Source organism: Styela clava, chromosome 10 (assembly GCF_964204865.1).
Source record: "Styela clava chromosome 10, kaStyClav1.hap1.2, whole genome shotgun sequence".
Lineage (NCBI taxonomy): Eukaryota > Metazoa > Chordata > Ascidiacea > Stolidobranchia > Styelidae > Styela > Styela clava.
In genome coordinates, this window is record NC_135259.1 from 3,110,306 (window position 1) to 3,135,820 (window position 25,515).

A 25,515-nucleotide genomic window follows, 5' to 3' on the forward strand; every position below is an offset into this window, starting at 1 on the left:
TATGTAATGCTGCGCACCTGTCTGTTAACTCAGTTTTTTTTTTATGAATTCCGAAACCCATAAAAATGGAGATTTAGTATGACATGCACATTTGTGCAATTGTTTCGTCATATTGAATTATCATTATTACGCTGGACTATTGTGACGTTACAAAGGAAAAATAACCTCGGCGAGTTTTGCATCTCGGATTCTCGCTTAGCGCGTATTATTTTGAACTTATACTACAGTATAGGAAGGCGTGCACTTGTGATATTAACTGCCCGAGTCCAATTCACCTTGGTTGGCTTCTATATTGGATGCATTGCTGTTTTATTCTTTATATTTAATCTTAATCTTATTTCGGTGGGTGTGCAGAACGTGTTATATTGATGAAATATATATTTTTAAACATAAAAAATAATGTAATTGAAACTGATTAGCTATTTTGGGGATTGGAAATTGTAGATACTGAGAATTACATTCGTTTTTTTGGATGTTTAGTTTTCAGGACTGGTGCATATAGGAAAGTTGCAAAATTGCGTATGTCCCCAAGTCATAACCACATTTCTGCCTAAGTCACAGTGCGCCATTATGACGTCACTTAACGGCGTCATACAAAATAACTTGAATCCGGCTACGATCAAAAAATTGAACCATGACAAATTATTACCTCTCAATGGCATAACAATATCATTAGGAAGTTTTTTACGTTTTTCTCAAAACTGCTAAAAATGACTTACGCAATTCGGTTATTAGCGTGACGATATTGTTTATTTATTTTTTCATCGTATCATTGTCTTAACACTGAATTTAGCTAGCAACACATTTAACGTACCTGCGGGAAACAATCAAGCCAATGGGATGGCAGATAATTTATTGCCGCGCCCCACACGGCTGCCTTCCTTTATGACAAAAAATGAAATACCGTAAAATAAAAAGTACGGTAACTGTAAAATATTTTAAATCAAAACTTTATTCAAGCACTGAACTGAATCTACCTAAAATGAACAAAGATCACTACACCGGTTTTTAAGTTTTCGTTTCTCGGCTTTTCGTATGTAGAAAATCCTACTCTAGCCGGGGCTATATTTTTACAATAAAAATTTTTGTATGAAGGTTGCACACCCTCGAGCTCAAGCACTGTAATGTAAAGCATTATGTGGGTTACTAGCAGATTTTAGAAGATGGAGTTACTCATTTGCGGATTCACTCTGAAAATTTCGAAGATTGCATTTGCTTTTTTGTGTATTCACTCAAACGTTTTTTCAAATGAGGATAACAGTTTATTCACTCGTTTTGTTAAATGAAGCTAACAGTTTATGAATTGATTGTTTTTCCTGTTATTTCAACACAGTTACTTTGAGAAAGTGACGACATCACAAAGCATGCGCAACATCCCGCAGTTACTGTCTAATGTGGATTGTCAGAGAATTTTATTTTAAGTGTTGAAAACATTGAGTTAATAGGTTCATTACGGCTATTTCATCGTATTGCATTTGTACTCATAATACACTACGTATTGGTAAGAATTTTCAACTTGATGCTAATAATTCAAAACACTAGCAATCGAGTTGATGGTATTTCAGGTGCAAGGTACTTCTTGGCGAATAACCTAGATTGAAAAACTTGCGTATAGATACCATAAATTTAGAAAGTGGCGAATCTAGAATTTGAATAACAGCATCATTAGTGCTGTCATTTTCTAATCGGGTTTGGGGTTCAACATTACCTATTCAATGCAGTTGCTAATTGTATAAATAACTTATTCGCCATTTTACGTGTTTGAAGGTTTTGTTGCACACATTTTGTAAGTATTTGTTTTAGAAACGACATTGTAATAAGTAGTCACCGTAAAAGAGGAGCAATTTCACTCTACCTTGGCAAACCGCGTGGCATAAATATGAATTTTTAAAAATCGAGGACGATGTCAATCACCAATAAATGTTTGAGTCTTTATGAAATGCCAAGTTTCTATATTTATTTAATTGGAAATGTAGATACAATAAAATGCCAGTAACAGTAACTGACTAACTTCAGCCTACTGAAACAGGTAGCAAATTCATATCACAACAAATGACTACTCTCCCTTAGAAAGAAGATACACTAATTTTCATAAATCCTATCACTGCTTAACATGAAAAAATATCAAGTGTTCAATATTATCATGTTATGATGTATCTTATGTTTCGATTCGATGTTATTAAAAGTTGCTGACGACTTTCATTTTGGTTTATGCTTTAAACATTTCAATTGTGGGCGAGTTATTTGTACATTTTTCAAGCATTGAATTCTTGCAAATTGCTGTAAACTGAGACCGTTGTAGACTGTAAACTAATCTCAGCTAAGTTTGATTAGAATACTTTGTAACATTGTGTCATCTAGCATTGAGCCCAATTTCTTGACAGAAATTAAATGAAAGCCAGATTTATCTACGAGGCCATGTATGCATGTAGAACGAAACTGCCTTTAGAGTCAACGGCCATGAACCGTTTGTTACTTATCGATTTTAATCGATTAGTTCGATATGTTCGCAAAAATCTTCGATGTGTGACAATATTTCAATCGTCTTGAAGATTTTCACCGCCGAAATCAAAATCCAGTGTGAATAGAATAAGGAATGTTATATGTGTAAACATTTGAAACAACGAATAATTGATTTCAAACAGCGCATAAATCTTTGGGTCAAAATAATGACACGTATTATGGGTTCGCGGTACATATAGTAGTGGGATTCAAATATTTAAATTAAGGTTTTGTATCTAACTCACAAACAACAGGTTCCCTCATTTCATAAAATATATGCATGGCACTACGTAGGCTACATTAACATGACATGCTTTACATAAATAGGACATAACTCTCGGAATACGATAAATATAACGCAAGTGTTCATAGCGCAACTTACATAGAAGGATGCTTAAATTGGTATAGTCAGAATTGATGAAGGAGGGGGTAAAAATGACAAATACTAGATATAGAATCCCAGTCTTTAAAATGCGTTGACTCGAATCCAACTGCTCATCCAAATCGCGGCCATCTCTAGGTCATAGCCACAAAAAATGACGGATATGTACGAAATATCACAACTCAAATCGATTGTGCGACATCACCAGCTGCTGTTCAAAGACGGCTTTAAAAAACTCTCTCGTTTATATCATGTGAGAGAATTTAGTCAGCCAACTGATCCTAATGCGTGAATTTAAGTACAGACTACAGTGAGTTTACTTGAAGGAACAAGATCTTGGCATCTACGAAATTGAACGTCAACCTTAATAATTTGGTTTATATTTTACTGTATATAAGCGTCTTATCCAACTTAAATTCAACTTCAGCTCATTCTGGTGTTTCATCGATACCTGTCTTCTCAAACTCTCTGGAAATTTTTTAAAACTTTTTCCACTGGGCTGTTGTACATCAATGTGTACAAATAATATTTTATTATACGGTAGTACGTTATAATCATAATTGAGCAAAATATTCGCCATAGCAAACTTGTTCCATTTGCACACGCTGTTAACATAAGATATTCTTTCCACAAGCATCTGTACTGATATATATTTTTTCTATACGTTCATACATATAGTTATAGCAGGACATAACTTTTACGGTTATAAGATGGCTCAAAGTGTATAACCTAGTTTTCTTCGTAAATATCATGTATTCAAAATAGCGTTACATAGCTATTAGAAATCCGCATATTGCCTTTGAATTTGAATAGGACTCTCCCGTTTTATATTATGTGAAAATCAAACATTGGCTACCGATTCAATATTTGCACCGTCATGCCGTTACCTAATCGTCTACATTTGAAGTGGGACTTCAGTAAGTTATCTATGTCTCGTTATCGTGAGTTGAAGCTTCAGATTCTGCTATTACTAGGCTTTGTAGTAGTCTGCTGGTCTGATTTTCAGTATTTCGATCAAATGAAAGCAAATACATATAGGCAGCCTAAACTAAAAAGAAGCAACGTCGATTTCTATCTACAGACGATCATAAGATTGTATCGTGTGTATTAAGGCAGCTCCAAAAGGCTAATAGTACATTGTGTAATGACTTGTTTTCCCGATGCGCTCATGTCTACACATTTTATGTACATATGCTATCTAACTTAGCCGGGAGGCTGACTGATCGTTAGTGCGTATAAAAGTAACTGAGAATTATATAAATAACTGTAGAGATGTTAGCTGTGATTTCAATCGGTTTGGAAATAAGCTTGATTTTATAAGGGAATGGTCGTTTTTGATTTTAGGCAGTGAGACAGAACAATTTTGCAATAAACTGTGAGTTTCAAAATGTTAAATTTGATATGTTGATATTTTTATATCACTTTTCAGTCTGTAAATTAACTATAGACAATGGGTAAATTTGTCATCACGTACTGGGATCTACGGGGGTTTGCTGAGCCCGCAAGAATGCTTTTAGAGTATGGTGGAATAGAATATGAAAATAGACTTGTGACCGATGGACAAAAATGGTTTGCCGAAAAGTTCAGTTTGGGAATGGATTTCCCGAATCTTCCCTACATAATTGATGGTGACGTCAAACTCACCGAGAGTTGGGCTATTTACAGGTAATTGAATTTGACATGAGCTCCGGTACTATTTTTAGATTCATTTACATAAAATGTTTATTTTAATGAAAATACTAAACACGTCTGGACCACAGACCTTAAATATTTTTCAATGATATTCCAATTAGAAACATTATCGTCCGATTAGCTAGTTTTCCGCTATTCCGATTTAATATATTAAATTGGTCTTACTTTTTGTCAATTCTGTCAAATCATATTTTGTCTTGTCAAATCGTAGTCGATGTTATCATCGTGGGCAATTTTTTTTTAGATATCTTGGGAAAAAATTTAATCTGTTTCCAACATCGGAAGAAGACCAACGACAGGCAGATATGCTTCAAGGAGTGATAAACGACATCAGAGTCGGATTTGTCAGATATATATATGGCGCCGATCTTTATGAGAAAATCGATGAGCTCCGTAAGAACCAATCTGGAAAAGTAGATTTGATGGAAAAATATTTGAAAGATCGGAAATTTCTGATAGGAAACGACTTGTCTTTCCTTGATTTTGCTTTGTTTGAAACCTTCGACCATCATCGTCTATTTTTCACCGATATTTTTGACCAGTCACCCAATATTCAAAATTACATGAAAAGATTTGAATCACTACCGAGAATTGCTAACTATCTGAGTTCTGCCAGATACAAGAAGTTCCCAATAAATGGTTCAATGGCTTCATGGGGTGGGCAAAAGGAAAACGACAGAAAATAGACGTCGTCTGTCCAAACAAACATAGAACCCAGTCGAAAATTCCTATTTTAATTCCGAATATCAATATTTATATTAATTATTCTCAAAAAAAAATAAAAATATTTCCTGAAATACATGTCTCATAACTGATATTCGGATTAGCTGATAGATTTAATTTTAAGAATTTGTTTGGAATAAAAATCAAAAAGTGCAAAACCAGAGAGTATTTGATATTATGTCTGAAGTATAGAGTGGAAATCTTTTGCGACAATGTGTATTATTTTTATTGTGCTAATAAACGCTTCGATTTATCTGTTATTTATGATGATAGTACTTTTATAGAAGACTAACAAGTGGGGAAGACTAACAAAAGTTGTAAAAATGGACAGTATTTACCACTTACTTTTAGTGATAGGCAGAAGATATGAAAAAGGTGTATTGCTATGAAAGAGGTATAGTTGAAAATCGTTCAATAAATTATTTCGCCGCTTGAATTTCTTCTCAGGAGCTTCGTGACAGTAAGCCAAATCTTCATCAGTAGCTGCCCACGTATGTCTTCTTTTAAATGTTGCTGCGAAAAAATTCCAAAAATATTTATTAGTTTAAAACAAAATGTCTGCATTCCCCGCATTGGATGAATAACGTTTGTGGTTTAGGAAACATCTACCTTGTAAAACGTAATTGATATCTGAACAGCAAACGTTTTCAAGAAGAGTGCAATCTTGATGAGGTTGAAATTAGTCAAAAAAGGATAATGAAATGAAAAAAATATATAGTCATCCATTATAAATTGAAAGTAACCCTAATATAAAAACGCAGCTAATGTTGCTCGAAATATTTCTCAGAATGTCTGATTGTCACTCTGATCTGACCGTTTTCGGGTGAGGACGTGATACTGGATTATGGAATAAGCATGTTTCGGACTAAAACATTAAAAATTCGTCCAAACGTAGATCCTCCGGTGGAACATTTTAATTTAAAACTTGGAAAGAAGATGAGAGTAAACTTAGCTGCTCAGGTATTTAGTCATACTGTAAGCTGAGAACTGAAAACGCCTTTTTACCTCAGGTGACGCTGTGAACATTCTTTGCAAAAATTGAGTAAATCTAATGTACAAAAGTAGTAATTAACTAACTGTCATCTGATGGATCGAAACCGATGTCAAATGTCAGGACAAATGTGAATAAAAACATTGATGCTATGCTGAAATTTTAGTTCCCATAAAAATAACCTTCAATTATTTTTATGCATATATCTTTCCATACCAAAGGTTTGTTCCTTACGTGCATTGTGGCCCCCGTAAGTATGCGAGTTTGACACATCGGTTCTACGTCACCATATTCCAGAGACAATCTTGCTCTCACACTACAATCTATCAGGACCGGTAAACGAGTACGAATTTATCAATATAGTTATATGCGGTTATAAAATATGAGATATGATAACAAATTGTATAAAAAAAAACAGTAAAATCAGTTTTCTAAAAAAAATTCTAAGTAAAAGAGGATATCTCAAATTATTTTTTAAGAAATATAAACTAGTATTGAAAGTAGTAGCAATATCCGAGCGGAAATTTCTCATTTTTAAATGGCTCCGCGGAAAAATCTGACGTATGTGAGAAGAATTCAATATCGAGGTTGTATAAACCAAAGAACACCATAGGCTAATTTCTATTTTGGAGACACTAATATTAAGGTCAACACAAGATGTTAAGAGAACTAAGGCGATAGTGAAAGTGAATGGTAAGTAAATGGGCGTTTTATATGAGTATTCCATATACAATAATCCTAGAATAGGCATGTCGGATGTAACAGATTGGTGAAAATAAACGGTATATGAAGATATTGTATACTATGAATGCTAAAGAAAATTGGGGGCTCCCGAAGTATGCGAACCAAGATGGCGGACATCGGAATGTAATATGTGTACTAGGTTAGGGTTAGGCCATAATTTTAGGTGTAAATACTACGGGAGGCTCTTGGCTAGTCTTCGAACTGATAATAGGACTAAAATAAGGAAAATTGGAAAAAAAATTATCGCCTAACCCTAACCCGTTACCGGTGTTACGTTCCGATGTCCGCCATCTTGGTTCGCATACTTCGGGAGCACCGAAAATTGTATTTTCTTGTCTAGTTTACATGTGTGACGTACACTTATTCTTGTGTACAGATTCATTGTTTTTGTATTTAGAAGCGCTATTTTTTTTTAATTTTCGCTCATGATTATTTTGTTAATCATTTATTGCCTTAATGAATCTTGCTTGTAGAGGCATTTATCTCAGACAAAGGATGTTGAAAACCGCGCGTTTTCCTAGTGGCAAACAACCGGTCGCTCTTAGATATTATTATTTATGATGCACATGCAATGTCATGTATAATTTAACTGAACTGCAGCAAGTGTCGTTATAGAAAACCACAATTGCTTAGTAAATGACGAACCAAATTTCGCATTACTGCCTGCGTTAATTGGCAGTCATCTATTAATCGCATACAGGCAAATGGTTCTAAATCAGTGGTCGGCAACCTTTTTCAAGTGACGAACCGGTAATGCCTGACCAAAATCTTGGCGGACCATCTCTATACAAACGAACTAAGCCTATGCAATAAATTGAACGCACAATGAAATTTATGTTGACAATATGCTAAAAACGACGGTGATGCTATTTAACGCGATATCTGTATTTGTTTGATGGCTATTAACTGTTCCCATATTGGAGAACAATTGACCCAGCATTATTGCAACATACTGACTTGACAATTGTTTATGAAGTCAGACATGCTGCTCAATAGTGTTGTGCAGTGGTCGGCAAACTTCATGTACTTGCTGGCCAAGTATACACATTTTCGGTAGCGCGCGGGCCGCAATATTTCTATTTCCGCCTTCGAACAATCGCTACATTAATTGAACTTCAATGGCGCATTCGCATTGATGCCCTTCTATTGCTGTGTTTAAAGCCTGGCCCAATGGGATGTGTATGTGGCGTTTTTTAATATATTATCCAACAATACATTGTTTTTATTTACTTATTATCAATGTGAAAAATGATGTTTTCATGGCAACTGGTCGACCAAATGATGATCTGACAGGCGAGTACGGAATTTATTCTAAGTGTAATGCATTTTAGATAAAGCTGCTTAAGGCCATATACTCTTCCGTCCGTGCACATTACACCTTTTGCACTAACGAACAGATGAGCTGTGGCGCAGTCTCGGGATCGAATTTTCGGCGACTAGTTCCATAACGAGTTTAACATTAAAACCCTTACCAACAGCGATGCTGACTGGGTATATCGAGCAAAACGTAAATATATACTGAGCAAACCGGTTTTGGAATGCGCAAGAAAGAAAAATATTTTTCCGTTCAAGAACTTGGGAATGCTCGACCCTCGTCGCTCCGTTTCCCAGGCATTTTTAATTTTTCAAAATCAAAGTTAGCTCGAACGATATACAACCAACGCTACTTATTACAAAACAAGCACTGTACATTAGCACTTATTACCACATAAATCCGTGTAGAGACAATAATAAATTTAGAATCAATTTTGGTTTTATGTATTAAATGTCGGGTTGTTCGAAGGCCGCAACAAATTAGCTCACGGTCCACATTTGGTCCGCAGTTTTGCCGACCCCTGGCGTTGTGTTGGTCTGGTTTACTGTTGTGTTGGGTGCTGTTTTTTAGTCGTAGGGTTTGTGGTTAGATTGTAGAGGTTATATTACGGCCTTGTCCGTTTTTGCGTCACCTCTCTGCGGACCGGCAATAACCTTTCCGCGGACCAGCGATGGGCCGCGGCCCGGTGGTTGCTGTTCTAAATGATAATCTTAAATAAATGCTTCTACTTGAGGTGAACTTAATCACAGAACGTGCAAGAATGTGTATTTCTGATTGTGAAGGATCTGAACTACCATGGAATGTTACCGATGCTTTTTTACAGTCTGATTTACATCGGTTCATATAAGCTCAAGATTTATAATCCAAGTCAAATTGAATATTAGTTATTATCAGCTGCTTGTCAAAATCATATATAAGAAACCATAAGCTCATTATCTCGTTTACAACACAATCAAGGAAATTTTAAGGTGGCGCAACCAATTAAAAAAAACAGTGCCTTCTAGTAAGATGAGAAACCAAGGTCGGATGTGAGAAAATGTAGACAGTTAATTGACCTGGTGCGCGAATTTAAATTGTACAGGGATTTCACTTGAAGGCGCATTGAGCTCAGCATATACGAAATAGAATAGAAACCCTAATCATTTGGTTTATATGTTGCAATATTTATAGCGTATTTTCCAACTACCTTCATTCCTTTAAATTCTATCATTCGATACTCATTTTCTCACAAATTCTCGGAAATTTTCATAAAACTTTCTTACTATGTAAAATAGATCTGGGCTTTTTTATCAGTCACAATTCATTTTTTTTAAATCGGTAGCCTGCTATTACCCGTGCATCTGCATTAGTATCCGCATAAGGCGAAAATTCAAGTGTTTTTAAGTTATTTCTATTTGTTCACAATATCATGGAATGCGATTATTTTAAGAGTTATTAGAAGGCTTGAAAAGTGTATAAGCTGACTTTTTTTCTGGCGTTATATCTATTTAAGATTCATTTAGATATCGGGTGTCGTCACGTTCGTTGATAAATAGGGCACTCCCGGCACTGACTGTTGACATCACGAGAAAATTAAACATTAGATATACGCGATTCAATATTTGCACGCCATGCCGTTACCTTCTCGTCTACAATTAAAGTGGAATTTCAGAAAGTTTCCGAAGTCTCGTTATTGCGAGTTGGAGACTTGCAATCTGTACCATCGGGCTATGTTGTAATTTGCTCAACTACTTTTTCGTATTTCAATCAAATACAAAGCAGATGGAGAGTATAGGCTTATTAATTTATCAAGAGTTATACTAAATAGTAGACACGTCGAGTAAATAAGGCAGGCAAGCGAAAGATTGTTTTGTGTGTAAATATACTTAAGAGCAAATGTCCGCGGGTGGCATGTATATAGGCGCATGCTAAAATCTGTGAGTGCAAATGTTCGTACAAAATTTTGCGGATACAAATGTCCTGGGTGCAATCTATGAGTGAAAATGTGATGTCTCTAGAAGGCAGCGATTCTAATATTACGATAGCTTCTCAAGTACAGTGTATTGTGCAACGACTTGTTCTTCTAAATGTGTTCATATGTTAATTCTTTAGTATGGATGCGCTATCAGTCAACAACTTTGGCCTCTTTGGTCGCTAGCGCTTATTATAAAAGTAACACAGATTTGTATCAATTACAAAAAATATATTGGTTATGAGTTTCAGATGGTTTGGAAAAAAGCTAGATTTTACACGAGGGAAAAGAGAATGAGACATTTTGCTTGTAGTCAGTAAAAGAACTCACATTTTGCCAATTAAACTATTGGCTCCGAAACTTTAAATTATCGTGCCTGAAATATTTTTATATTTCGCTTCAGGTTGTAAAAAAGCTATAGAAAATGGGTAAATTGGTCTTCACTTACTGGGACTTACGGGGAATTGCAGAACCAGCAAGAATGCTTTTAGAGTATGGTGGAATAGAATATGAAGATAGACGTATGAGTGTGAGCGACCACCCGAAATGGCTTGTTGAAAAGTTCAGTTTGGGACTGGATTTCCCGAATCTTCCCTACATAATTGATGGTGACGTCAAACTCTCCGAGAGTTGGGCTATTTATAGGTAATTAAATTTGATATGCGTTCCGATACTATTTTTAGATTCATTGACATAAAACCAATGATTTTTTTAATAAAAATAGTTGAAATATTCGACAGCTAACCTCAACTTTTTTAATATTTTTTAATCAAATTCCAATTAGAAATTTATCATCCGACTAGTTTTTTGCCTGATTTAATGTGATAAATTCGAATTCTTGAAAACTTAATTTTGTTAAATTAAATATTGTTTTCCAGATATATTGGCAAAAAAATCAGTCTGTTTCCAGCATCGGAAGAAGACCAACGACAGGCAGATATGCTTCAAGGAGTGATAAACGATATCAGAGTCGGACTTATCAGATTTATGTATGATGCCGATCTCTATAAAAAAATCGATGAGCTCCGTAAGAACCAATCTGAAAAAGTAGATTTGATAGAAAAATATTTGAAAAGTCGAAAATTTCTGATAGGAAACGACTTGTCTTATCTCGATTTTGCTTTGTTTGAAACTTTCGACCAACACCGTCTATTTTTTACCGATATTTTTGACCAATCACCTAATATTCAAAATTACATGGAAAGATTTGAATCACTGCCGCCAATTGCTAACTACTTGAGTTCTTCCAGATACAACAAGTTTCCAATAACGGCTCCAATGGCTACATGGGGTGGGCAAAAGGAAAACGACAGAAAATAGTTGGTAAATCACGCCGAGGGCAACGTAGAAAATTTGTATTACAACCCGAATATCAATCTTTGTTGTATTTGTAATATGATAGTAATTAAAATATTTCCTGAAATATTATTGGTTTTATTTTATTGATATTTTTTGGTCAATTCCGTATGAAAATTTCAATTGAGTTTGAATAAAATCAAAAATAAATAGTGCAAAAGAAAACCGTGCATTGATGGACAAGTATAGTGGAAATCGTTCAATGAGTCGTCAAATTTTACAAATCGAAATTTTAATTCGGGAGATACGTGCCAACTAGCCCATAATTTATAACTAGCTACGTACGTCAAATTTTTTATATCCTTTTAGATCTTTCAAAGTACATTATGTAGGCATTATGCCTACTTTATCTGCTTTTAAGTGTGGTCTGTGGTATGTATCAAAGAAATATTTCTAAAACATTCAGTGGTATTGAACATAATGCCCGTCATTCATCGCATTGTATAAATAACGCGGTTTTGTGGTTCACGAAACAGCGAAAAAAAAGTGTGCAAACGTGGCGGAGTCAGAAACGAAATATAACATTGGTATGGCATATCTTATTAGGTTATATGATTCAACCTTGACCATGCATACATGATCGATAAGCAAAACTTTCCAATGGAGAGAATACGTGCACTGTATTATGTTATACAAGTGAAGGCGCGTCAGTATTAAATTGTTACGTCAAACGGTAGCAACCTTGCCGAGTTTGAACTGAGGTAAAATCTTTGATAGTGAAATGAAACATGTTATCCTTCATCATAATTTGTAACTATAAAATTAAAAACAACTCAAATATAAAACCTCACCTCATGTTGCTCGGAACATTCTCAAAGGTCAACCTTTATATAAGCTCTATATTGCATAGCTTGCGATTGGCATCGTATATGACATAATCTTCTTTCATGAATAAATGATGCAACGAGATGCAAACAATCCTACAAATTATATGCTGGTAGGATTTGTTATGTCTTTGTTTATTTCAAAATGACCCGGTCCCAAAACTAAACGCATGTTTATTCTCATTACCGTTCTACCCAGGGGATATATATATTATCGCTCGCTCGCCAACCCCTTCCTGAATACAACGTCCTAAAAAAATCTTCACTATTGTACCCAAGCATTTCCTCCTGATCATTTGTGAGTGCGTTTTGCATTTGTGGGCATTTAGACTGATGCAAATTTCATTTACAGAGGTTCATACTACCTATTATATCATCGACGGGTTCAAATAAAATTGCATAGATAAAGGACCCAGATGTACGTTCAATATATACATCTAAAAGCCGTATTCAGGCTTTTATTTAAAAGGTATTTAATGGGTTTTCAAACAAAACATAACCTTATCTACAAAACTGCAAATTTTGCCATCCTATAACCTTTGAAAATCATTTTATTTCTATTTAAAGGGCATTTAAATAAAACATAATTTTATCTAGAAACAATTTTGCGTATGTTTATGCGTTTGAACAATCATATGTACTCATGAACTTGAACAAGAAACAAGAATAATTTTGGTAATCTGTAATTCGTAATATTTTCGTCAAATAATTTTGAGATGTATTTATGTTATATATGTCATAGCTAGGTAAATCTCAATGCAATGGCTAAGCATATCACGAGCTTTCCAAGCTACCAGTTGCCCCAAACACCAGTACTCATCAGCAAATATTTTAGGTAAAATTTTCATTCAAAACATCGAGATTCCCCAAGGAAACAAGCTATAAGACCACATTTTCTTTTCTCAAATTTTTTCGTTGCACGATTCTTCTATATTTCTGCAGTCAATTCATTTGTTGATCAATTTCAATTGAACTTCTATTTTAAATAAATAATAAAAGCTTTTTGAATTGCTCTGGGCAATAGAACAAAAAACATCATTGTAATTAGAGATTCTGTTCGATACAAAATAATTACATCCGAGTCACCGATGGAAGCATTTTCAAAGTGTTATATACTGTATATACAGAGTATATGTAAATACTAAATTGCCATGTATGGGAATAAAGAATTTGATAGTGTTGGGCGATGCTTGTTAAACGATTTTTCTCGCCCAATCAGCAATGAATATTGAAATACGTAAACTATAAAACCCTTCAATATCCGACATGTTATCTAGGCCAGGGTGGTCCAAGGTTGCGAGATTGAAGGGCCGCAAAGGCATTTAAGGAGGTCTCGCGGGCCGCAGTCGGAGGAAACCCAAAGTGATCAAAACATCGCGAGTTTACTCACTTCAAATATATTTAGGAATGAGAGTATACCGTTCTAATCACTTTTTAAGGAAGATATATAAACACTTTATTTATTTTAAAATTGATTTCCTAGAAACATCGTGGTATGTTCGGTATCTTTCCTCGTGTTTGGTTTTGTAATGTCGCTTAAAATTATATTCTTTCGTGACAGATATTACTTGAAAACACACCAGACACTGTGGTTTAACGTTGTTGTGGGTATGGAAATACATTTAATCTCGGTTTACTTTTGTCACCTTTCATCTAGACTCATTGTATGATGAATTAATCACTTGTAGCGTGAGCAGGCCTAGTGCCAGCGTCAAAAAACAACCAAGTCCGTCTAATTTGGGACCTCGGATCCAGATAAAAAAAAAACTGAATCGCGCGGCGCTAAGTAAGCTCTGCGGTTCGTCACTGCTGTCACATGGCTAACGCTTGAAAATATAGTGCTTTGACTAAAATAAAGAGAGGCACAAAGCGTTAGAAAAGGGGTTTGAATCTGGGGATATTCCCAGTTGGAATAGCTGAAAAAAACTCAAAAACGTTCCTCCATTAGATATAAATATACGCCAAAATTGTTCTGTGAGCCGCACGGAATGTATCAGCATGACAGGGCTTGGACCACCCTGGTTATACCTTATCATAAAACTCGCGACTTCGCTGACCACTAGATCGTTTAAATAGTTCATTAGTCTGATTGTGGAAGAAAAAAGAAATTTTTTTAAAACAAAAATGCAGCAACAAGGAGAATACTAGAAAAAAAAAAAAATTTAAGAAAACGACTCATAGGCCAATTTCGTGTCCAAAAAATGTTTCCGTGTTTATTTTTGATAAAAAAGGTTAATATGATACTTGAAGACAAAAATAAGCGAACATTTTGAAGTTTGAGTCGTCTGGTGAACTCGTAATATTTTATTAAACACCGATAAACTATATATATATATAAAATTATGCTCTAAAATTTCTGTGGTGCCCCTCTTTGCTTGGTGCCATAAGCACGTGCTTATATTGTTTAATGGGTAATCCGGCGCTGATTTGAACCCACCACAATTGCACCTATAGAAATTTTTAGTCGGTAATTTTAAGGTTGTTTGAACCCATACTAACACTAACCCATGGGTTTTAGAACCCGCATATAGATTGAACCCGCGGGTATACACATGAGTTCAAATGTACGGTCACCGGTTATTCAGGTACGGGATTGATTTTTAGACTCGGTTCTATGTGTGATCAGTCCTATTTGTAGTCCAAAAGAATTTCATGCAAGACATCTTAAAATAATTATCTAAAGTCAAATGTTAAAGACGATTTTGTTGTCTTTAGTAACTCGCTCATTAAAAGCGTGGAACACGCAAAAAAGCTAAGGCAACACCACATCGCCCACGCCACGGTCCATTGAGGATACGGCGGAATTCGTATTGCCGTTCGAAGCAGTCAATTATCGTATGTCTGAGAGTTAATTTCGTGTGCGCCGGAATTTTGTTTTGTCTGAAGTTTCTTGAGCCTTTGTGAACCTTGTATCATGGACGTAGACATTATCGATTAGTAAAAATGCTGGTCTGCTGCAGGATGTCATATATCAAAAACGACATCTCTTGAAACTTCAACCTGTGTAAGTTCATGGCAGGAAGTAACCATTGAAAATCATGACAAACTGCTTATTTCGCAGACACGTAGACGAGTGATTTATACGGACAAACGGGCTGTTTGTGCGTACATATTTCGTTGTCGGGATCAAATTTAGAGTAAAATGCCGAAGATAGACAAAGCAAGGACTAAGGATAGATCTAATCAAAGTATATTCAACTAAGATATCATTTTGTAATATCTTTTAGCAAGGTTCGGGATACACACCCTCAGGCGCTTCAGTTGATGTGATATTATACAAAAACGAAAAACAAGCAATTTAGATGCGTGATTTATCGAAGCCCAGCTGCGGCTCCTAAATGCATGTGTTATGCAAGAACGCTTTGTTAAAGTGAAGCGATAATTCTGTGTTGAATGGTATTTGGACTTATGCATTCTTAAATTTAGTTTATAGACTTGTTTTTGGATTGCTATGCTGGTAAGGGTAGTGCGTGCTGTTTTTTGGGATAATGGCCCTGCTTGGGAAATTGGAGGGGTCATTCGCGTCATATATCATTACAAAATATTGTTAGTTACGTCCATTATTGAAGTGACTTTCCTGCAAACACAACTAGCATTATATAATCTTTAAGTAAATGAGCATATTGTCGAAATTGCGATTTCCGTGGCACAGTCAAATTATATTATGAAACACTGCATAAGGTTGTAATTCTGGGGCAGGAAATGATTCAAAATTCAATCTTGTTTGAGATTGTCACTGCATAAGGTTGTAATTCTTGTGCAGGAAATGATTCAAAATTCAATCTTGTTTAAAATTGTCATCGAACGTTAAAAATCTTCGCTGATGCTTCAGACCATATCATTCTTCATTTGGATGTATAAACAAACTAATAGCATAAGCTGATAACATGAAATGCCAAGTTTGCATGGACTTCTGACAATTCAGATTACTTACGCAGCTGTCCCGGCTTTCTTACACTGTTTTGGTTGTACCAAAAAAACACATCTATGTAATTTTCACAGAAACTAGAACAACGGCAGAAAGTTGAGATGGGTAAATTTACTCTAGCTTATTGGCCTTCAAGAGGATTTGCAGAACCAGCAAGAATGCTATTAGAATATGGCGACGTTGAATACGAGAACAAACATATGACAAGCAGGGAAGAGTGGGGAGAAATCAAGCCCAAATTGGGGATGGATTTCCCAAATTTGCCGTATATCATTGACGGTGATGTCAAACTTACAGAGAGTTGGGCGATTTACAGGTTTGTAAACGTTATTTTATCCACATCTTCAGCATAATTTATCAATGACTTTTTTACTTACACTACACGACTGACTGTGGTGTCGCAAAACGTTTCGATGCTTAAAACTGATTTCTCGTATAGTGTTATACTTTCCGAAAATTTCGATTGCGTTCCACTTTAGCGTGCTCGACAACTCTTATTATTTGAGGCTATTGGCAACCTCGATGATTAAGAGCATATTAATTTTCCTTGAGGTGGTATTCAATTGACTTTGTCCCATTCGTATTGTCAAAATTCTTTGACGTGTCCAATGTATTCACGTATTTGAAAATGTAAATCATGAATAAAACATAACTTATGGGGGTATTAACGGGTGACTCGGTATGGAGAATTATATAAAAATATTTGAGGTCTTGTATGAGTTTTTTATGGTGTGGTTAGGGCATGTCACCGGTAGCGATCTATCATTGCATCTTCAACTTACACTGATATGCAATATTTTATTCGTAGATATATTGGGAAAAAATTGAATTTGTTTCCCGCAACGGATAAAGAAGCTCGGGATGCAGACATGCTACAAGGTGTAATCCAAGACACGAGAATTGGTTTTGCAAGATATGCTTATTCCCCTGACCTATACCAAAAACTAGAAGAACTTCGCAAAAATCAAGTGGCAAAAATTTCTGTGATGGAAAAATATCTGAAAGGAAAGAAATATTTGCTTGGTGAAAAGTTGTCTTTTCTCGATTTTGCATTGTACGAAGCATACGATCATCATCGCCTTTTTTTTACTGATATTTTCGATCAATGTCCCAATATTCAACAATACATGAAAAGATTTGAATCCTTGGAACGAATCGCCGCTTACTTCAACTCCGACAGATACAGCAAGTTTCCAGTTAATGGCCAAATTGCTTCATGGGGTGGACAAAAGGAAAACGACAGAAAATTTTAAATCTGGCATTTACTTTTAGTCGTTTATCATCTCAAGTTATTACACGGACACTCTCATTTTTACCTTAGTTGACTTCATAGTTCATCTTGCTTATGTGCATGTCAGTTCCAAATTCGGAATATTATATATATATATATACATACATACACAGTGTTTTCGTGTTACTCCGTAGGCTTGAATCAGACTAATATTCGTCATATGGAGCAGAGTTTTTCTTTTTAGGAAATCTGCAGTAATCAGTGGGCTTGTTAGTGTGGTAATCAGTGGATACCACGTCACTGTACTGGTGGTAGACTAAGACTGCGTTCAAATTTCAGCGTATGTAGAAACCTGCTCGTAGCATCACTTTTACAAGATGGAGGAAAGCTTTTCTACAGTCGGATTCACGCAATATGAAACTGGACTAACGGCACTCCCGTAGTAGATGTACCAGGTTAGGGTTAGTTCATACTTTTATTCCGATTTTTCCTATTTTAGTTTACGAGTAGGGCTGGGCATTTCGAATCGAATAGTAAATTATTCGAATCGGTTCAAAGCTAAATTTCGAATCGCCGCCATCTTGTTTTTTTGTTTCCGCCAATTGTCGAGATGAATTCCCCAATTTTTTTTTCATTGAAGTCATATTTTTTCTAATTTTTTCAACGCAATTCTAATATACGACTATTTTCTGTAGTGAGTTATAGTTAAAACGTGTTTGTTATTGTGTGTGAACGCTCACAATATATCTGAGTGATGTATTCTATGTATTCAGTGATTTATTTGTTAAGAGGACCATTTACTATAAAAAAGTCGCTTACAATTATATATTTCCAAGTATTCGAGATTCGATTCGATTCGAAAAAATTATTCGATTCGATTCTGAAATCACAAGATGTTCGAAAATGCCCAGCCCTATTTACGAGTTCATGGATTGTCTCTGTTAGCCAAGTGAATATACCTTGTCGGTAGGTTTCAGTCCTTTCATACAACTTGATGTAAAGCAGGCGAACAAAATTAGTTACCTCCATATTGGAAAATACACTGGAGCGCCGGACTAACATAGCACCGTAGCAAATTAAGCCAGACTGGTCGTACATTCATATTTGTGAGGTCGAATAATATGTTCATCATATTCAATTTCCTCATCTTGCCTTTTGCTAGTTGATAGAAATTAAAGTTCGAAAAGCTCTTCACTGGAGCAACTAGAGTAGGGGTCGGCAAACTGCGGCCCGCGGGCCAAATGCTGGCCGCGAACTAATTTTTTGCGGCCCTTGGACGACTTTCAATGCATTAAACAAAAACTGATTCTAAAAGTATTGTCTCCACAGGGATTTATGTGGTAACACATGCAGCTGTACGTCGCTTGTTTTGTAGCAAGTTGCGCCAGTTTCATGTCGTTTATTTGATGAACGCCGCATGGTTGGTTTAAGTTATAAGTTACTTCACAGTTAAAGTTCATAGGCGGAAATCAATGCGGCCCGCACGCTACCGGAAAGTGGATATTTGGCCCACAAGTACATAAAGTTTGCCGACCACTGGTTCGGAAGTCTATTGGGCGGTGGAAAGAGGTTTTGCGCAACTGATACATAAAGCCTTTTGTGATTCACGGTTCGTTTTGATTCGACAGAAAATAAATCTCTCACAATTTGATTAGCTCATGCCTACTTATTACTTGTAAAAAAAAAAATTTTTTCATTTAAAAGCTATGAATCCAAAGTTAAAACTTGCATGTGCTCTCATTACACCATGAAAACGAGTCGTCGAGCTGAAATTCACATTGTAGAGTTCATGTGTGAATATACAAAACACTGACATACTTACCTGAATCCATACGTCCCTACTTTCCAACTCTTATCAAATGTTTTATTTATAACCATCGAAAAATCAAAAAAGGGGTCAGTATTGACTCAAAACGCCCGTTTATTCATTCAATGTGAGTTCGTTGCGAAAGAGCTAATCTTGTCAAAATTCACATATATATGCTTTTTTGTGAATTGACATGCGAATCAATTCTGATAATTTTTTTTTCTTGCAATCGTTTCAAATCAAGTTTGTTTTACCTGTTTTGTTTAGAAAGGTGGTATTATTAAAATATTCAGAAAATACTGTATGTCCATACTGTCTTTGAATATGAAATATGGTATAACTTCTTTCCTGAATATCTTGAAAAAAATTGGCAATATTCCGCCAGGATCTTATTTAGTAACCATGGAAGTGACTGCCTTATATACAAATATTCCACATCAAGATGGCATCTCAGCAGTGGAAATATATAATTTATTTGAGATTTTAATTCAAATAAATTTATTTATCGCTATGTTCAAACTGCGTGATTGGTCATTTCTTGCCATTGTTGTAAACTGCTCGTCTGAGGAAGTCTGACTTTGGTCGGACAAAACGTTACAGAAATACATTTGTGTTACGGTGCAGCAAGACTCTTTAATTGGATAGCATTTTCCAGTTTTTACATACTGGATTCTAGGCTTGCACGTAATTTACGGATTTACGGAATTACGGAATTATTTCGAGTTACGGAAGCGAAGTTACGAATTACGTAAATTCGTAATTATTGGTCGAGCGCTTTCGCGATTGAAACGAGCTCTCTTCAGAGCAGTCAGTTCCGTCGATTGTAAAAAATTAAAGTTTAATAAGTAGAAGAAGTTAGAGTTCCGGTATTCGCAGCCGTTTTTCTCTCTCTTGTTACGCAGATGGAGAAGGCATAACGCGTTGCCATTTACTAATCTATTATCAACTTATCTAGCATGGCAAATGTACATATTAAGCGTAGATATGGGATAGAATTGTGTTGAGACCGATGGACGCCAACACGCCTGGTTTCAACTTCTTCGGGTGAAATGACTGAAGAATGTAAGAGATCAACTTACCAAACATGGTCTATTTGTAAATGCCGTGATAATTAATGTCGCGCTTGCGCTTATCAAACAGCAATATGACGACGGAAGAGAAATTGCGTAATGAACCAAAGCAACTTAGTCTTTTCGGCATCGGTAAAGCGACTCAGACGGCAGAGAAAAAACTAAAAGACGGGTTTCCCCATGTTTATTCTGCGCGAGATCCATTTTCTATTACAAAATCTTGATTTTCTGTTACCGGTTTTATCGTTATATTTCTGTCCGGACTTGACCTTGTTTTCACAATGCCTCGCACTATTTTGGCCAAATATGTCTTTACAAAATCTTTAAGTCTTTACCAAATGCGGCAACTTATTTTGATTTATCGTCGACTCAAATACCACCGGCACTCGACCACACTTGTGTCAATCTTAGCCGATAGGATTGTCGACTTGAGTTAGAAAAGTAAATTAATATTTTCGTGAGTGCAAAATAAATGTCACAAAATGCATTGTTTTGCGATATAACTTTGTATTTTCGGAGGAGGCATGTCATATAAGTACGGTATTTAAATTATGCGCAAATAATTAATATTTGATCTAAATTTATCGCAAATAATGTTATAACATTTAGGCCGCGAAATGATTTAATGTAAAATGAAGCATGGTAATCGGAATATCGTCAATAAGTCGGCATCAATAATTATTATAAAATGATAACTAGGTAGTAAAGTCGGATAATGTAAAAAAAAAACGGTACAATAACAAGTCATCGTCGCGAGGCAAGCGCAAGTATAATCAAACGAGAGAATACGCTCGTCGTTGATTTATAAATTAGAAACCCGGAATTTTTATTTAATACGAAACTCGTATTAATACGTTAATACGATTTAAAAAAAAGTCAACTATCGTTTCATAAATATATTACCACTTACCAGTGTTGGTAATGATAAAATTGATCGCATAAAATTGGGTGATAAAGTTGATAAAGGAAAATCAAAGCTAACACAAAAGATAAAAATCAGATTAAATTAATTTGAATTAACTCCTTGATATTTGTCTTTAACATCTGTCGCCGGCGTGTAGTACTGGCGGAAATATGAAAACCAAACTGCCCCAACTGTCGATGTCCCATTCGGAATAGAAGTGGATTAAATTGGTTGTTATGATAGGTTTAAAAGTGTGAAAAAAAACATCGCAATTACGGGGTCATTACGTAATCGATTTGGCCGTAATTACGGAATTGATTTTTGCCAATTACGTGCAAGCCTACTGGATTCCATAGTTGAGCGCTTATAAATTTGAAACTACACTATCATAAAAAAGGGGTCACTTGACTTGCGCATAGTACTGGCTAACGATTCATTAAAGAATGAATAAATGAAGTAGTTTTTATGAATAGTGAAGGAAGAATAAAGAGCAAGTGCAGTTTCAAGTATTTTGTGGCGTCTAGAGCTGCCGCAAAACCATGGCGGGATTTACAAACCATGGCCACTATGACCAAACCCACGGCGACTGACTTTTTAGCTTCCACAAACCAATAGCGAGCTGCCGTGATTACGGCAGCAAATGGAATATCACCAATTTTGCTGCCGTAACCACGGCATGTGGGCTGTAATAGCAGGGCTGCCCGTGATGGTGATAAATATTGGGTAAGTTGGAATACTTTTCTTATGAATACAATTTTGATGTATTTGGGGTTAGGTTTAGGTTTAAGTAGATATAATTCCGCATGATAAACTAAAATATTGTACATGACTTTGTAAATATACCGGGCCATAAAACCATGGCAAGAGACGCCGCGGTACGTTCGTGGCAGGAACTGCCATGAAGTGGTAAGAACTGCGCCTCATAAAAAGTTCCAATATAAGCGAAGGGAAGAATTTAACGAAAATGTTTCAAAACACTGGTTAAAACAAAAACATGACACCTCTCAACCTGTAGCATAACGTGTCAACAAAGGTGGTAGGCTATGGGAGTCGCAACTGACAAGCAATTACGCAAACTACCCAGTAACAGCGAGGAGTCGTTGCCATCGCTCTCAGTACATTCTTCATATATCGTATTAACACCCTAGTGTTATCAAATGTTGGCAATATGCGGGCTCCTGTCAACCTGCTTTGGGTTGTGTTTAGCAGTCCCGCGAGGTATGTTTCTTAACTTGCCTTTTCTTCAATATAAGCTTTCCCGTGATTTCTCCAATAAACACTGCTGTCAAAATCTTATGACTTTGGTGTAGGTACTATCTTTGAGAGAGAGCTAGGCGAAGAGAGTAGAGAGTTTGAGCGAATTTGTTTTTACATTCAAAAATTATTTTTAAAATTGATAAAAACAAAGCCCCTGTCTAAAGTCGACTGGGCATAGCTTCCATGCCCACAATGTCACGACGATTCCTCTATTTCCTGTCATCATAATCCTTTCCTCCCCAGATGGCCATGGGTCCACTAATTGGAAATTTTTTGTACTTTTCGGAATTGAAGTATTTTGCCAGTTTTTCCAATGATTCGAATCGTTTCATGTAAGCTTGAATATTAGGTGATTTATCAAAAATGTCAGCAAAGAATAGTCGGTGATGATCCAGGGTCTCAAACAAAGAAAAATCTAGGTACGAGATATCATCTCCCAACACAAAAGTTCTTGCCTTGGAAATACTTTTCAAGATATTCAATCTTTGTTTCTTGCCTTTCCTTGATTTCTTTTTGTTTTTCGTAAAGATCTGGTGAGTAAAAACTGTAGTTTAAAGTCCGGAGATCTTGTATTTCGCCTTCCAATATTTCAGCTTGACATATCTTGTTGTCTGTATTTGGCATCAGTCCAAGTTTTCGACCGAGATACTTGTATATCGCCCAACTTTGTGTTATTTTAACATTTCCATCAATAATATAAGGTAGATTTGGAAAATCGAAACCTTCTGATGTCATGCTTTGTTTGTCAGCAATCCACTCAGCACACTTTGCACCGGAAGAAGGTGATCGGTATGTTATTTCTTCATAGTCAATGTTACCGTACACTAAAAGCATTCTTATAGGGGCACCTAAACCCCGCGGAGCCCAATACCCGAAAATAAGTTTACCCATTTTGTATTTAATACCCCTGTATAGAGAATGATTTTGTCTTGATTATTAAACTACTTATAATTCGAACAGTAAATTTGTTTATTCACCCTATGATTTCTAATCAAAAGGTATACTCGAATTTTTATAGAATACGATACCAAAAATTTCCGAGTGTCTCGGAAATGTTGTGTCCCACTCAGCGCTGGATTAACCAATAAACAATATAAGCACATGCTTAGGGCACCAAGCAAAGAGGACAAGCACAACAAAAATTTTAGAGCAGAATTTTATATAGTTTATTGGTGTTTAATAAAATATTATACGAGTTCACCAGACGGCTCAAACTTCAAAGTGTTCGCTTATTATTCGTCTTCAAGTATCATATTAACCTTCTTTATTAAAAATAAACACTGAAACTTATTTATTGGACACGATTGGGCCTATATGAGTCGTTTTCTTAAATTGTTGTTTTTTTTCTTCCTAGTATCCTCCTTGTTGCTGCATTTTTATTTTAAAAAATTTCTTATCTATTCAACATCGATCGCACGATTGCATTTCAACGATCTAGTGGTCAGCGACGTCGGGAGTTTTTTTGATAAGGTAGACCAGGGTGGTCCAAACCCTGTCATGCTGATACATTCCGTGCGGCTCACAGAACAATTTTAGCGTATATTTGTATCTAATAGCAGAACGTTTTCGAGTTTTTTAGCTATTCCAACTGGGGTTGGGATCCCGAGATTCAAATTCTTTTTTCTAACGCTTTGTTCCTTTATTTTAGTAAAAATACTCCTCTGTTTTCAAGCGTGGGCCATGTTATAGTAGTGACAAAACGCAGAGCGGACTTGACGCCGCGCAATCCAGTTTTTTTTTTAGCTAGGTCCCGAAATACCAACAGAGACGGACGGACGGGAAGAATATTATGGAAGATAACATACATTACATTAGTCATATTCATCAACAAAATAAAACGATAAAAAGAAAATCATTATGACTTGGTGAAAAGTTTTCGTTTTTCGGTTTCGCATTGTACGAAACCTATCATTGTCTGTTTTTCGCTGATATTTTTACCAATGTCGTAATATCCAGCAGTGCGTGAAACGATTTGAATCTTTAGAACGAGTCGCCGCTTACTTCAATTTCGACAGATACAGAAAGTTTTCAGTTAGAGGCCAAAATGCTTGATGACATGAGGAAAACGATAGCAAATATTAAAATCTGGCATTTTTCCTAAACATGCTGTATGAATTTTTGATGGTGGAAGGTTTAACAGATATGTTTGACAAAGTCTCAACTAGTTTTTTTATCTCTCATAATCTTGTAAATATTTTATTATAATTATTCTAAGCTGCCTTTGACGTTTCTGCTCCTGTTGGTATTACCTATCGCGAACTTACTACAATGCTAATAATGTCGCCTGTGGTGCAATACAGTGGTAAGCATTTATTTACGATGGATTATATGGTTAATTATTAACTGAACCATCACTGTGAATGAATGCTATATGTGTATTTTGCAACTTGCCTGACTTAGTTGGAAGGCGACAGCGTAAGACTATAGAATATTAGTTGATTGATCCATGGATCTTCAAGTATTTATGCGCGGGCACTGCGTAAAAAATTTGGATTCGGTGACATGATGAATCAGAGCTTCTCTCTGATATCTCGAATAAACATTGCTATTAAAATCTTATGTATTTGGTGTAGATACTAACTTGGCGATATAGGCGAAAAGAGTCGAAGCAAATTTTTCTTACATTTTTTAGAGCATTATTCCGGCAGCGTGCGCGGCAGCTAATAGGGCAATGTTTTGCCAGAGTTTAACGGAGATGCGAAAGATAATTCAATACCAAATATAAAAAAAAAGATACAGAAAAATTTGTTTTAAAGCAGGCTGTTTTTATTAGGATTGACAAAAAAACAAAACCGTATCTAAAGGCAAAAATAGAAGCCTTCATGTTGACTAATTGTT

General features: G+C 35.7%; 4 protein-coding genes across 4 annotated transcripts; 3 read left to right on the forward strand and 1 right to left on the reverse strand.

The window, feature by feature from the left end:
- The first annotated feature begins 4,294 nt into the window (after positions 1 to 4,294).
- Positions 4,295 to 5,373, forward strand: LOC120338048 (glutathione S-transferase class-mu 26 kDa isozyme 47-like). The gene is made up of 2 exons (XM_039405975.2): positions 4,295 to 4,549; positions 4,821 to 5,373. Exons 1-2 carry the CDS (start codon positions 4,335 to 4,337, stop codon positions 5,260 to 5,262), a joined length of 657 nt encoding a protein of 218 aa, XP_039261909.2. The 5' UTR covers positions 4,295 to 4,334; the 3' UTR covers positions 5,263 to 5,373.
- Positions 5,374 to 10,704: 5,331 nt separating this feature from the next.
- On the forward strand, positions 10,705 to 12,784 carry LOC120337668 (glutathione S-transferase Mu 1-like). The gene is made up of 2 exons (XM_039405532.2): positions 10,705 to 10,945; positions 11,179 to 12,784. The coding sequence occupies exons 1-2, from the start codon at positions 10,725 to 10,727 to the stop codon at positions 11,618 to 11,620; spliced, it is 663 nt and encodes a 220-aa protein (XP_039261466.2). The 5' UTR covers positions 10,705 to 10,724; the 3' UTR covers positions 11,621 to 12,784.
- A 3,678-nt stretch (positions 12,785 to 16,462) lies between these two features.
- Positions 16,463 to 17,803, forward strand: LOC120337677 (glutathione S-transferase 2-like). Its single transcript, XM_039405541.2, has 2 exons — positions 16,463 to 16,724; positions 17,217 to 17,803. Exons 1-2 carry the CDS (start codon positions 16,510 to 16,512, stop codon positions 17,659 to 17,661), a joined length of 660 nt encoding a protein of 219 aa, XP_039261475.2. The 5' UTR covers positions 16,463 to 16,509; the 3' UTR covers positions 17,662 to 17,803.
- A 5,303-nt stretch (positions 17,804 to 23,106) lies between these two features.
- Positions 23,107 to 23,568, reverse strand: LOC144428222 (glutathione S-transferase 2-like). Its single transcript, XM_078117144.1, has one exon. It carries the CDS (start codon positions 23,566 to 23,568, stop codon positions 23,107 to 23,109), a length of 462 nt encoding a protein of 153 aa, XP_077973270.1.
- Between the last annotated feature and the right edge of the window lie 1,947 nt (positions 23,569 to 25,515).